At 47.5% G+C, this 14,676-nt stretch overlaps 1 protein-coding gene across 1 annotated transcript in view; it reads right to left on the bottom strand.

Moving 5' to 3' along the window:
- Window positions 1–14,676, bottom strand: part of ENAH (enabled homolog (Drosophila)) — a gene marked incomplete at its 5' end in the record, with an annotated part of 181,415 nt that overhangs the window by 103,942 nt on the left and 62,797 nt on the right. Inside the window, one exon of the mRNA XM_019549546.1 lies at window positions 5,428–5,593. Within this exon, the coding sequence (XP_019405091.1) occupies window positions 5,428–5,593 (166 nt within the window). The remainder of the gene's footprint in view (window positions 1–5,427; window positions 5,594–14,676) is intronic.

Here is a 14,676-nt window from a genome sequence, read left to right on the forward strand (position 1 = left end):
ATTCATAATTCCTAAACCATCCTGACCTGCTGTCTTTCTAGAACCCACACTCCAAGGTCCTTCTGGAACCTACACTCCAAAAGGGTCTGTACCCAGCTGAGTCCTATGCTCCTGGATCAAAATGCTGACCCCACAGATTTACCCAGCAAATGAACCTGGAGTTTAGCTTCATAGTCTTTAACCTAGGAGATAAACAACTTACAAATAATGCACATCCAAGCCACATGGGACTTCTGTATAAAATAGTAAAGTTATTTAGCACATCCACCTGTGACAATCATACCCCACTACAAGAGGTAAACAGCTTGAAGTCAGGTGACTTGAGGGAAATTATGCTGACAGGCCATGGGTTAGGTCCTGCCCAATTGAGGGGGAAAAAAAATGGAGACTCTCTCAACTACAGAAGGCACATGGTACATGGGGCCTCATTTCTTAGAAGCAGCTGATGGAAAACAGTAGAGAGGGACGGGAAAGGAACACGATTCATGGATGCTAGGGTTGGAAGGGACCTCAACAGATCATTGAGCCCAAACCCCTGCCTAGGCAGGAAAGAATGCTGGGATCACATGACCCCAGGCAGATGCCCATCCAGCCTTCTCTTGAAGATCCCTGTCTGCAGGGGCTGCCTGGCAAGGGCCCTGCAGTCAGGGGTGGGAGAGGGGTCTGGGGGCTCCTTCGCCTGTCCCTCTTGTGACCGCCTACGGGCCCTGGAAGAGCAGGTGAGGGAGCTCCAGGCCAAGGTGAGAAGGCTGCAGGGGAATCAGGGCTACAGAGGATGGAATTGACAGTTGTTTCCATTCTCTGCAGGGTCAGAAATCAAGTGGAAAGGCCCTGCAAGTAGGATGCATTGCAGAGACATGGCAGAAGGTACCCACCAGAACAAGGCCTGCCCAGGCTAGTGCAGTGTCAGCTCCCCAGGTACAACTGGGGAACAGATACAAGGCCCTTGCAGCCTCGGAGGAGGGGGCTGACGTGATGCCTCCGGAGGAGATGGAGCCACTCCAGGCAATGCATGGACTGAGCAAGGACGGAATGCCAAGAAGAGGAGACGCAGAGTCCTCATCATCAGAGATTCCATCCTAAAGGAAACAGAGGAACCCATCTGTCACCCCGATCACATGGCACGTGAGGTCTGCTGCCTGCCGGGGGCCCAGATTCAGGATGTCAGAGATGATCCCAGATCTCATCCAACACTCTGCCCAGTACCCCATGGTCCTAATACACATAGGAACAAATGATGTGGCCAAGAGCAGCCCAGACTGCATCATGAAGGACTACAAGGCTCTGCCAAGCTCAAGGAGATGAAGGTGCAGATGGTATTCTCCTCTATTCTCCTGGTGAGTAGACACGGACGGTGCCACAACGCCTGCATCGGTAAAATCAACCAGTGGCTTCGGAGCTAGTGTTACTAAGCGGGCTTTGGGTTCTTTGACAATAACTCACATTTCCACACAGGGGGCATGCTTGGGTGGGATGGGCTTCATCTTTTCCCAAAAGGTAAACGTGTCTTTTCTTCCAGGTTGGCTGACCTCATACAGCAGGCTTTAAACTAGTCTCACCAAGGGACAGGGCCACAGAGGCTCAGAAGGATACTTCACCATCAAGCCAGGTGTCGAGCACAGGAAGTACCCATGTAAGTGACAGGGACCACAATAGACTTAGGAACAAGGGGGCACCACAAACACCCACAGGAAGTCTTAAATGCCTCTACACTAATGCTAGAAGTATGAAGAATATGGGTGACCTGAACTACCCAGACACTTGCTGGGAAGAGCAGTCAGCTAGGTTTAACCATTCACGTAGATTCCTAGCCGAGATACAGGACCTCCACCTAACTCAGGAGGTGCACAGTCCCACCAGGGGAAATGCCCTGCTGGACCTGATCCTTGCCACAGGCGATGACTTGGTGAGGGAATTGAGGGTTCTCAGCCAACTGGGCGATAGTGATCAGCGCCTGCTGGAATTCACTATCCAGTGCAGGGTGTCAACAGCTAGCAGTAGGGCAGAAGTCCTTGACTTCAGGAGGGCCAACTTCAATGAGTTAAGACTAGTAGGAGAGGCGTTGGGATCCTGAAGTTTTAGGGAGATGGGAGTCCAAGACAGATGGTCATTCCTCAAGGAGACAATCCTCCAAGCCCAAAGGGAGTCAGTTCCAATGCATAACAAAAGGGGGTAAGAGTGCTAAAAATCCCCCATGGCTCAGCAAGGGCATTCAGGTATTCCTGAGTGCTAAAACAGAGGTGTACATCCGATGGAAGCAAGGGGCTATTATCAAAGCACCTCTACTGCTCAAGGCTGTAGGGTGAGCTGTTAGGAAGGCCAAGGCTAAGACAGAACTGGGGCTGGTGACCAGGATTAAGGATAACAAAAAGTCCTTTTTCAAATGCATAGGAAGCAAGAAGAAGGTAATGTAGGGCCCCTGCAGGACGCGCTTGGCAATCTGGCGATTGCTGCAAATGAAAAAGTGGACCTCTTTAACAAATTTTTTGCCTCCATTTTCTGAGCAGGGACTGAGACATCTCCCCCACTGGAAGTACAGAAAGACTCAGGGGAGGCACCGCCAGGCCCAAGGTTAGGGATGACTTACTTAGGGAACTTCTGGAGGGGCTGGATGTGTTCAAATCAGCAGGCCCGGATGCTCTTCATCCAAGGGTGCTGAGGGAATTGGCAAGGGTCACTGCACGGAATAGGAGATGCCCTGTTCCCCTGGGCACCACAGGTAACTAGGAATAACGGTCACAAATTGATAAACAGCAGGACATCAGGAGGCATTATTTTACGGTTAAGGCAGCTAGAACCTAGAACCAACTTCTAAGGTGTTCGCTCCTACTTTGGGGGTATTTAAAAGGAGGCTGGATAGACACATGACTGGGATCATATGACCCCAGCATCCGTTCCTGCCCAAGGAAGTGGGTCAGACTTGATGATCTGTTTAGGTCCCTTCTGACCCTAGCTACTATGATACCCCAAGGTAGGGGGCAGCACCGCCTCTCTTGGAAGCCCATTCCAAATTTTGGCCACCCTTACCATGATCAAGTATTTCCCAATACCTAGCCTAAATCTGCTCTGTCAGTTCATGACCCTTGTTCGTTGTTACCCCAAGAGGCACCCTGGTGAACAGAGGATCTCCGACCCCTTGTGGCTGCCTATAAATTCATTAGGGGAAAGCAGCAAGATCACCTCTCAGCCTTCTCTTGTGGAGACTGAAGAGGTCCAGGTCCCTCAGTCTCTCCTCATAGGGCTTGTCCCGTAAGTCCCTAACCATACAAGTGACCCTCCTCTGGAACCTCTCGAGTCTATCGACATCCTTCTTGAAGTATGGCGCCCAAAACCAGATGCAGTACTCCAACTGTGGTCTGACCAATTCTAGTAATAGAGGGGAAGTATCACCTCCTTGGTTCTATCTGTCATGCATCTGTTGATGCACAATGAAGTGCAGTTAGCTTTGCTGATTATTTCGCCACACTGACGACTTATGTTCATCTTAGAGTCCACTATGACTCCAAGATCCCTCTCCACTTCTGTGCTGCTGAGAGGGTCATTTCCTAGCCAGTAGGCGTGCTGGAAGTTTTTGCACCGTAGGTGCAGCACTCCACATTTGTCCTTGTTGTACTGCATCCTATTGTGTACTTCCCACTATTCTGATCTTTCCAGGTCTGCCTACAATTATTTCCCTACCTCCCGGAGTGTGCACTTCACCCCACAATTTAGTACCGTCTGCAAATTTGGACTGAGTACACTTCACAGCCACGTCCAAGTCACTGATGAAGACTTTGAAGAATACAGGTCAAAGGACCAAACCCTGTGGGACCCCACTACCCACACCCTTCCAGATCAATACTGACCCGTCTACTACCACTTTCTGGGTGTGACCGCTAAGCTAATTTGCCACCCACCGAACCATGTAAACATTTATGTCACAGCCTCTTTATTTATGAGCATGAGATGAGATACTGTATCAAAGGCCTTGCTAAAATCCAAGAAAACAACAACATCTACCTCTACTCCTGTGTCTACGCGTTTTGTGACCCTGTCATAAAACAAAACCAAACCAGATTAGTCAGGCATGCTCTACCTGTTACAAAGGCATGCTGGTTGCCCTATAGCATTATTTTTCCTGCTGAAATCACACAAATATGATCCTTCATAATCTTTTCAAAGACTTTTCCAAGGATGGAGGTGAGACTAACTGGCCTATAATTACTCAAATCCTCCTTCCTCCCCTTCTTGAAAATGGGAACCACATTGGCCCTTTTCCAGTCCTCCGGGACTTGACCCGAGCGCCATGAGTGCTAAAACAGCCATGCCAGGTAAGACACCAGTATGCCAGCCAATTCCTTCAGTACACTCGGATGCAGCTCATCTGGGTCTGCTGACTTAAATGTATCCAGTCCATCCAAGTAACTCTGCACCAAGTCATCAGCAACAGGTGGTGGGCTGGTGTCCCTCTGATGCCCATCTACGAACCCATTATGAGACTTATCTTGAACCCTGTTCAGGAACACAGAGGCAAAAAACTCACTGAATAGCTCAGCCTTGTCCCCTCTGTCACTAATCGTTCCTTCTTGTTCAGTAAGGGTCCTACGCTGCCCTGCACCTTCCTTTTACTCCCTACATACCTAAGACTTTTTGGTGTCTTTAATTTGTGTTGCCAGCCTCAGCTCTGTCATTGCTTTGGCCTTTCTAACTGCCTCCCTGCAAGTGGGGGGCCAAGTAGGTATACTCCTCCTTGGCAGCTTCCACCACCTATATGCCTTCTTTTTTGCCCTTACACTCCCCAAATTTTGAGGTGGCTGCAGCCTCCCTGCCATAGCTCTGATCCTAGCTCTGCCACCACCTATCCCAAGCGCAGCCCAGCCCAGCCCAGCGGCATTCCACCCCCACCCTGTGCAAATGCAGGCACGTACACCCCCCCATACCCTCTCAGGGAGCATGCAAGGAGAGAGCTGCCCCTCCCCTCCACACACACACACTCCAGACGAGCTGTGATTCCATCCTGCTCTCCACCCCACTCCAGCTGAGCACTGCCTGCCCCAGCCCCACTCCCTCACCATGGGGACCTCAATCTTATGATGTGGAAGTTAAGGGAAACATAAAGAAGGAAGGTAGTGGGTACAGATTTGGGAAGAAGGATTTGTTTTGTAATTTGACAGTTTACCATGAATCAAGTTGATGTATAAAGCAATTGCTTGATGTTCTCCTTGACCTAATCTATTTGCCTGTCTACTAGAAGTTCAGATACTTGGAAAAGTGGCCTTCTCTGCTTAAAGGCTTAGAAAGTTCCTGGTGTATTGCAGATAATACCATAAACTAAACTTATTTCAGATCATGCCGTTACCTCATTGAGAAGACAGCTCTCCTAAGTGAATAATTAGGATAATTACCAGTATGTTTTCTAGGAAAATTGTTTTTAGGAGGTTCACTTACCTGATGGTCTTGAATTTTCCTGCCCACTACTCGAAATGTATTGTTGCCTGTATGATGATAAATATGAACTCTGCTGAATCCAGTTGACCCACCAGCTGGTACCCATTTCTTATTGGCATCATCATAGACCATTACTGCAGCTCGTGCTTGGCAGATACTCTGTTCACTGTTAAGGTTAAAATGTAAAAACACCGTTAAGACAAATGAAAGAACAATATTCAGGCAAAAAAAATAAACAAAACAATATATTAGACTTGCTAACCAAACGTTTATCAGGCTTTTCTGAAGGAAAGTTTGCCAATAAACATGACCTTGAGTCATTGCCCTGTGAGTGAAAACTGTAAAAAACAACTTAAAAAACTGTGAAAAACTTGTAAGAGACTTAGACATCCAAGGCCTTAAGTTGTACTGACATTCTATGGTTCTCAGCCTTTTTTCAGACTCAAGACAGCGCTCTGGAAAATGCAGCTCTTAGCTTTCACTCATTTTTGACTTCAGAAAAATAACAGAGCAATTCTTCTGTTGAAAAGAATTCAGAAAGGCCACAGCAGGTCAGAAAGATTTTAACAAAATGACTTTGAAATCTCTGGATCTACCTTTTGAATCATACTTGATTTACATTGATTTGATTTATGTTTATCTTGTGACTCATATTTGTTAAGTCTGCAAGGCACCCTGTAGCACCCCTGAAAGAACCTCCAGCATCCTGGTTGGGAATCAACTGTTCTATGGCTTCCTACAGCTTTTCAGTAAGAGCTCCTTTGCCAGTACAGCATGCCATTTGATGATGAAGTGACTACGTAGACTTAAAAAAAACCAAAAACCTTTTGCTGGTATAAGCTAGGGACTTTACACATTTAATTATATCAGGGTGCTCAACCCCCTACCCACAGGCCCATGGACTGTCATCCAGTCCACAGTGCTCCCCACAGATCCATGGGAAACCCCTGTGGGACTATGGCCTTGCACAACAGACCCAATCTTGACACATGGGCCTGGGCAGAGGTGGTACAGGGCCCCTGGAGCCTTATCTTGCAGGTGGAGGCAATGCAGGGCCCAATCCCAGGCATTTGGAGGTCCAATCTGGCCTGTGAACCAGACCCATGCCCCTCATATGGCCCATTGGGCCAACAGATTGAGCACTAATGAGTTATACTGATGAAGTCTTTGTACATAAGCCCTGAATAGAGCAGTCACGTTGAGATCAAGGTTCACTCTTAAGTTTAGGGGAAACCATGTGAACCCACAAAAGAGAAGAACAGATGAGAAATACTATCTTCAGTAAAGACAATTCCCTTCCAGTAAGTGCCTAGACACAGACTGGCATAAAAAATAGCAAGGGATGGTTACTTATCACTAGGTCAAATTCTTTAAATACATAGTTGTGACATCGTAGGAAGTGCATATAGTGCACAGAATGCTGCGTCCCCTTTCAGTTGGGAAAATGGACAATCTGCAAAGGCAGTCTACAAAGGAGAAATGCAGAATGAGCTACATCTAATTAAAATATAGAACTGAAAGAAAGGCTTTCCCTCCGCAAAAAAAAAAAAAAATTAAGTAGCATTAGTTCATTCAAGGAATCATAGAAAGTTAAGGTTGGAAGGGACCTCAGGAGGTCATTTAGTTCAAAGCAGGATAAGCCCCAACTAGATCATCCCAGCCAAGGCTTTGTCTAGCTAGGTTTTGAAAACCTCAAAGGATGGAGCTTCCACCACCTCTCTGGGTAACATGTTCCAGTGTTTTACTACCCTTCTAGTGAGGAAATTCTTTCTAATATCTAACCTAATCTTCCTTTGCTGCAACTTCAGACCATTGTTTTGTCATCCGCCACCACTAAGAACAGTCTAGTTCAGGGGCGGACAATTATTTTGGGCGGAGGACCACTTACAAAGTTTTGGCAGGCTGTTGAGGGCTGTGTGGGTAGCCCTGCCCCTTAACAGGTGCCCCGCACCCTGGTCACCATCTTGGGACCAACTGTCCCACGGCCAGCACTGGTGGGGCCCAAGCGGGGTACAGGCTGGCAGAGGTCTGTGGAGCTGGGCTGGCCTGCACCAGCAGGGAGAGGGGCGCTGGCCTGGCTCTAAAGAGCCCCTGCCAGCTGGGACCCCACGCTCCTGCCACCCTGCTCTGGGCCCCATCGGCACTGGCCCACACCGGTGCTCACGCTGGCTCCCTGCCCGCTCACACCCAGTGCCCCCCAGCCTCACAGTACAGCAGTGAAGAAGCTGGTGCTGAGCGTGGGGAAAAAAGTGGCCCCTCACCTTCCCCATGCCCTGCACCCCACGCTGCAGCCACTCACAGCTCACCTGGGGCTGCCTGTGCCTACTCCAGATAACCCCACGTGGGCTGCAAGTGCCTGCAGCACGGGGCGCCAGCCATGGGGCAGGCGAGGGGCCGCTTTTCTTCATGCAGTGAAGGAGCCCAGGGAAAAGATGAGTGAGGGGGGGAAGTGGTCCCTCCCACACCTGGTGCCCCAAACTGCAGGCACTCACAGCCTGCATAGGGCTGTCTGGAGCAGGTAGAGGCAGCCCCATGCGAGCTGCAAGCAGCTGCAGCATGGGGCACCCGACGTGGGCAGGGAAGGGCTGCTTCCCCCACCGCACTCCTTCCTTGCCCATGGTCCCCACCCCCACGGGCTGCTAGGGCAGCCACATGCTCCCAGCCCAGAAACCGTGACTGGGGCTTCTGGCTGTGGGGCAGGCCCTGCTGTTGTTCGAGCCTGCAAGGCTTCCCCTGGGTCCTACTGCTCTTGTCATTTTTTGACAGGAACCAAGGGCAGAGAAATATTAATTTCTACTTTTTTTTTTTTTTTTTTTTTTTAAAGGGCCCCATTGGCCGGATAGAATGTTCACGTGGGTTGGATCTGGCCTGCGGGCCATATTTTGCCCACCCCTGGTTTAGCTCCATCCTCTTTCAAACCCCCTTTCAGGTAGCTGAAGGCTGCTATTAAGTCCCCTTTTCTCTAGACTAAATAAGCCCAGTTCCCTCAGTCTTTCTTCATAAGTCATGTCCCCCAGCCCCACCATTTTTTGTCACCCTCCACTGGACTCTCTCCAATTTGTCCACATCCTTTCTGTAGTGGGGGGCCCAAAACTGAACACAGTATTCCAGATGTGGCCTCACCAGCACTGAATAGAGGGAAACAATCACTTCCCTTGACATACTGGCAGCACACCTACCAATGCTACCCAGTATGCCATTAGCCTTGTTGGAAACAAAGGCATACTGTTGGCTCATATTCAGCTTACTTCCCACTATAAACCCCAGGTCCTTTTCTGCAGATCTGATGCCCAGCCAGCCCCCAGCCTGTAGCAGTACATGACACTGTTCTGTCTTAAGCACAGGACTTTGTACTTGTCATTGTTAAACTTCATAAGATTCCTTTCAGCCCAATCCTTCAATTTGTCTAGGTCACTCTGAATCCTAGCCCTACCCTCTAGTATATCTACTACTCCCCGCAGCTTGATGTCATCTGAAAACTTGCTGACAGTGCACTGTCATCTTCTAGGTCACTGATGAAGACAATAAACAAAACCAACCTCAGGACTGATCCCTGGGGCACTCCACTTGATACCAGCTGCCGGTAGACATCGAAGCATTGATTACTACTCTCCACATCCGATGCTCCAGCCACTTTTCTATCCACCTTACAGTCCATTCATCCAGCCCATACTCCCTTTGCTTGCCTAGGAATATGTTGGAAGACTACCAAAATCCTTGCTAAAATGAAGGTACAGGTTTCCCTCACTTTATGCTACACGTGTTCCTGGAAAAGGGCGCATAACTTGAATTCCCATAAAAGGAACCCACTTTACAATGTAACAGATAGGGATATGTTCCAAGACCTCTACTGTACTGGCCCCCAGACCCATTTCTACCACTTTCACAAGACAACTGTGGTACTCACCAACAGCAGACAGTATACACAAGCAAAGGGCACTACCATAACGGGGATAGCAACTACAGAAACGCATGTTGCAGACAACGAGCGAGGAGCACAGATGCACACAGCAGACTATATTTTGGTGCATGTCACTCCCACAATGCACCATGCAAAGCAGCTGACTGCGGGTTGCCATCACATAAATCGTGTAAGAGTGAATTTACCTTGCACATAACGTATTTTGGTATACAAAGGGTCATCGCATAAGAATGAATTTGCACATACAGAAGTTGCATAAAGCAAGGAAAACCTGTACACCACATCCACCAGTCTCCCCGCATCCACAAAGCCAGTCACCTCATCACAGAAGACAATCAGGTTAGTCAGGCATGACTTGCCCCTGGTGAATCCATGCTGACTGTTCCTAATCACCCTTTTTTCCCTCCAAGTGCTCAGAAATAGATTCCTTGAGGATCTGGCGCCATGATTTTTTTAAAGGAACTGAGGTGAGGCTGACTGGTCTGTAGTTCCCTGGATCCTCCTTTTTCCCTTTCTTAAATATGGGCCCTACGTTTGTCCTTTTCCAATCATTCAGGACCTCTTCTGATCATCATGAGTTTTCAATGAGGGCCAATGGCTCTACAATAACATCAACCAACTCCTTCAGCACCCTTGGGTGCATTCCATCCAGCCCCATGGCTTTGTACATGTCCAGCTTTCCTAGGTATTCCCCAACTGTTCTTTCACCACTGAAGGCTGCTTACCGCCTCCCCAAACTGTGCTGCCTGGTGCAGTGGTTTGGGAGCTGACCTTGCCTGTGAAGACCGAGGCAAAAAAGGCACTAAGCAGTTCAGCCTTTTCTGTATCCTGTCACAAGGCTGCCTCCCCCATTCAGTAAGAGACCCACACTTTTCCTGATCCTCCTCTTGCTATCAACATACTTATAGAAACCCTTCTTGTTGCTTTTCACATCCCTTGCTAGCTGCAGCTCCAATTGCACTTCAACCTTCCTGGCTTCATCCCTGTGTGCCCAAGCAATGCTCTTACATTCTTCCTTGGGTGTTTAAGTTTCTACTTCTTACAAGCTTCCTTTATGTGACTTAGAGTTCCATGCTAAGCCAAGCTAGTCTTCTGCCATACTCGCTAGTCTTTCTGTGCATCAGGATGGTTTGTTCCTGCGCTCTCAGGAAGGCTTCTTTAAAGTACAGCTGGCTCTCCTGGACTCCTCTCCCCTTCAGTCTGGCTTCCCAGGGGAACCTGCCCATGAGTTCCCCGACTGAGTCAGTCTGCTTTTTTGAAGACCAGGGTCCTTACTCGGCATCTCTCCATCTTTCCTTTCCTCAGGATCTTGAACTCACTCATCTTGCAGTTGCTGCTGCCCAAGTTGCCATCCACTACACTACATTCCTCCACCAATTCTTCCCTGTTTGTAAGCAGCAGGTCAAAAAGAACATGACCCCTAGTTGGCCACTCTAGCACTTGCACCAGGAACTTGCCTCCACCACTCTCCAGAAACTTCCTGGATTGCCTGCGCACTGTTGTATTGCCCTCCCAGCAGATGTCACGGTGACTGAAGTCCCCCATAAGAACCAGGGCCAGTGATCAGGAAACTTCTATCAGCTGTTTGAAAAAAGCATCATCCACCACATCCACAAAGTTAACTCAAGTTTTGAAACAGACATTTGTCTTTAAGAGTGTGCGTGTGCACATGCATGCAAACACGACACATAAAAGTCATATACATTCATAGAGACATGTTTTTGAGTATAAGAGTGAAATGTGCCATCAATTTTAATCCAAGAAAGCATGCCTTAGGTTCAAAATTTAGGGAACATTATCTTAGGCAGTAAGTCTGAGAGCATACAAAGGCACATCAGCACGCAATACAAGTCATCCAGCTGTAAAAGATCAAGAACATTTGTATATTACTTCATCTACACCACACTGCAACCATTTTAGGAAGAAGGATGATGTCTGAACATTCCACTGATCTAAAAAATAAGTCTACGCCAAATTCTGGCCTTTGAGGAATTCTGTTGGCTTAGCAATTAATAAAATCATCATTTAAGAGTGGTAACCCATCTTTCTAGCCTGAGGACTGAAAATATTTAAAAAACATAGAGCCAAAACTGCTTTAAGCATATTTCCCCCTGTTCTTCTCCCTTTGCACTAATTAGGAAGTACAGTGGGACAGAAGATCCTCACAAAACCCCTGCAGGGATACTGCCATATAGAAGGAGATTCCAGCAGGAACAGAGTAAACCTAACTGGCTTCTAGGAGTCCCTTGCTGCAGCTTCTGGTGTAGGAGACAAGCTGGGATAGAAATGTGAAGTGGGTGGAGCATGCTGAACTCCAGCTATTCTAGAACTGGCACATACCCCGAAGGGGACACTGCTACTTGACTCAAAGGTAATCCCTCAGGTCTGGCCCACTCCTTCCACCCTGCTCTAAATCAGTGTTTCTCAACCCATGGTACGCACACCCCTAGGGATACGTGAGACATGGGCAGGGGGTACGCAGGTGCCTGATTCTGAGTTTTGCCCACCCCCCTGCCTGGCGGGCTGGAGGTGTCTTTACCTGTTCAGGCTGGAAGTTCCAGCCACCACCCTTCCCATCGCAACCAGTACACCAGGGCTTTCACGCCCTGTCATCAGTGTGCCAGGGCACGGGGGGGGGGCCCCCTCACACAGGCTCCTTCGCCCCAGGCTGTGGTGAGACTTGGCTTGTCGCAGCGAATCCAGAAGTGTCATGGTGAAACTTCCGGTTTTGCTTTTGCCACATTGATCAGCAGGTGGTACATAAAGGTACCAATGGCTGAGAACCACTGCTCTAGGTCATCTGTAGGAAAGGAGAAATTCTTTGCAGGTAAGATGGCAAAGATGCAACCAAAAACAGCCTATAGGGCTAAAAAGAAAAGCACTAGAGCCAGGGTCTCTCCCTGCTTCCTGTAATAAGAGATTCAAAACAGTCACAGGGTGAGTCAGTGAGCCTGGGTTCTGACTTCAAAAATCAAATATGCATTTTCTTACCACACTTGCCTTTGAGGAACCTAATTTAGAGCTCAAGGACAACAAATGGCCCCTGGAGAGACTGGTCAGAAACTAATAATCTACCTATTTAAAAACATGATTTTTAGACACATTTTACAGCTCCACTGAAGTCTGTTATAGCTAGCTAAAAGGTTCTCTCAAAGGACAAGATTATTTTAAAATGTATTCTACCCTGCTGTATTTAGATTATTTCCTTAACAATTATCTTGCTGAAGTCAAGATCTAGAGGCCTCTTGCACAGTCTTTTAAAAACTATCAGATCACAGGAAAGTAGGGCTAGAAGGGACCTCATGTGACTCAATTCGTACAGAGCACAGTACAGACAACATGCATAATACTAATGAATTTCTACTACAGCTAGATCTGATCACTGAAAACCTGAAAGTGTGTGAACTCCCAACTAAATGTCTGATTGATTTTGTATGTTAAGTCCTTTAAAGCAAGAATCTAAAAGACATCCAGATACCAGAGTGGAACTTAAAGAAAATAACTGGTGGACATTAACCAATGGGCTTTCACCTAACAAAGACCACCCATGGGGATGAATTTTGGGTGAGATTTTCACATTACCTCATCTTTGTGGAATGCCATGTAGAGAGACTCAGCTGCACAGGCCTAAAACTTGCTCACTCTTCTTGCTGCAACAAGCTGCAGAAAATACGGAGCATTCCCAGAGAGAATAAGTAAAGCTCCAGGAGTATAAGAAAGATTGTATTTAGGTTTCTGGCAGAAACAGGGTCTTGCATTGCAGGGTACCTAAGAGTCTCTTGACAACTTCAATACCACTGAGAAAGACAGGTCTCAGTATGACCATACAAGTGTTGGAAAGCAGAAATTGCAAAGAAATGCTCTTTAAAGCAAACTAAAAGGCTGACTGACTGTGTCAAACAGTTTGCAAATCAACTACCAGGAGCCAGCACTGGGTCCAGGTTGCCCAAACTGAGAACACTTTTTGTACTAAGAACAGGTTTTTCTTGTCAAAGCTTTCCTGCTTCTTAGGGCTAAAAATAAGTGATATTCTTTTAAGTATTTTTAAATTAAGAGCTTTTCATCTGTTCATAAAAAGAACAATCTAAAACAAAACCCAAATTTTGTGTAAAATATGCGCAGGGATAGAATTTTCATAATCTTAAAAAATATTTAAATAAAATTAAATATGCTAAATCCAGGAAATATCATCAAAGACTTATTAGCTGCATGCTTTCCCAACATAAAGAATCAAGAGAAAAACAGTTACTTTTGAGGGCAAGGTCTATAAATATGGCCCAATCAGTCACATACTACCATATTTGCTCAAATCTTAAGATGAGGTTCCCCAACCCCAAACAACATTGAAGGGAAAAGCCTCATCTTAGATTCAAGTACCAGCCTGGAACAGGTAACAACTCAGCTCCAGCTATGGCCCCAGGCTCAGAGCCAAAGCCAAGCCACCTCCTGCCCCTAGGCTGGAGTGGCTTGTGTAGCAGGGAAGGGGACATGCAGCCAGGGAAGACTGTGTGGTAGGGGAGGGGAGCATGCCACTGTTGGACATTTGGGGGGGGGCACTTGCCCCCTTCGCTTCTTTCTCCACCACAGCAGTGGGGGGACATATTTAGGATGACTTTTCAATAATAAGATTCTATACAGGATACATAAAACAAAGTTATAATTTTTGATGTATAACATCTAATTATGGGGGGAGGGGGGAAGTCATCTTAAGTCCAAAGTTGTCTTGGATTTGGAGAAATATGATATATTAAGAATGTATTCCTACAAGGACTCTACTACTAGATGCAACAGAAGCACCATGGATGTTGGGACCCAGCCTGACTCCAGGCAACCCTATCATGGCACCTCATAAAGAACATCCACTGAGCTGTATGTAGGTGGTTTCATACGCTCATTAATCGAATGCAGAGACTCCATTTTGTTGTCAAACTACATCTCCTAAAGCAGTGGGGTCAACCTTTTTGGCAGTCGCATCACAAGTTAGTACTGCACTCTAAGGGTGCACCAATAAAGATTTTTTTTGGCCAGTACCAATGACCAATTATTAGCCAACTAAATTGGCCGATACTGATCCCATAGCTGATATGCAGCCTAGCAGCTTTTACAGCAGCCTCTGGCTGGTAAGTCTGTGGAAGTGGACGGGAAAGGGTGTGGGGGGCAGACTGAGGCCCCCCCATGGTGAGGGAGGGAGTGGAGCCAGGACAGGTATTGCCCAGTCAGGGAAGGGCCCAAGACAGAGCCATGGGTGGCTCATCCAAGGGGCACAGGAGGTGGGGAGGGGAGCAGTTCCTAGATGCCACACACACCTCTTGGGGAAGTATGAGGGG

The sequence above is a fragment of the Crocodylus porosus genome, unplaced genomic scaffold (genome assembly GCF_001723895.1).
Source record: "Crocodylus porosus isolate Cpor-Errol unplaced genomic scaffold, CroPor_comp1, whole genome shotgun sequence".
NCBI classification, from domain to species: Eukaryota; Metazoa; Chordata; order Crocodylia; family Crocodylidae; genus Crocodylus; species Crocodylus porosus.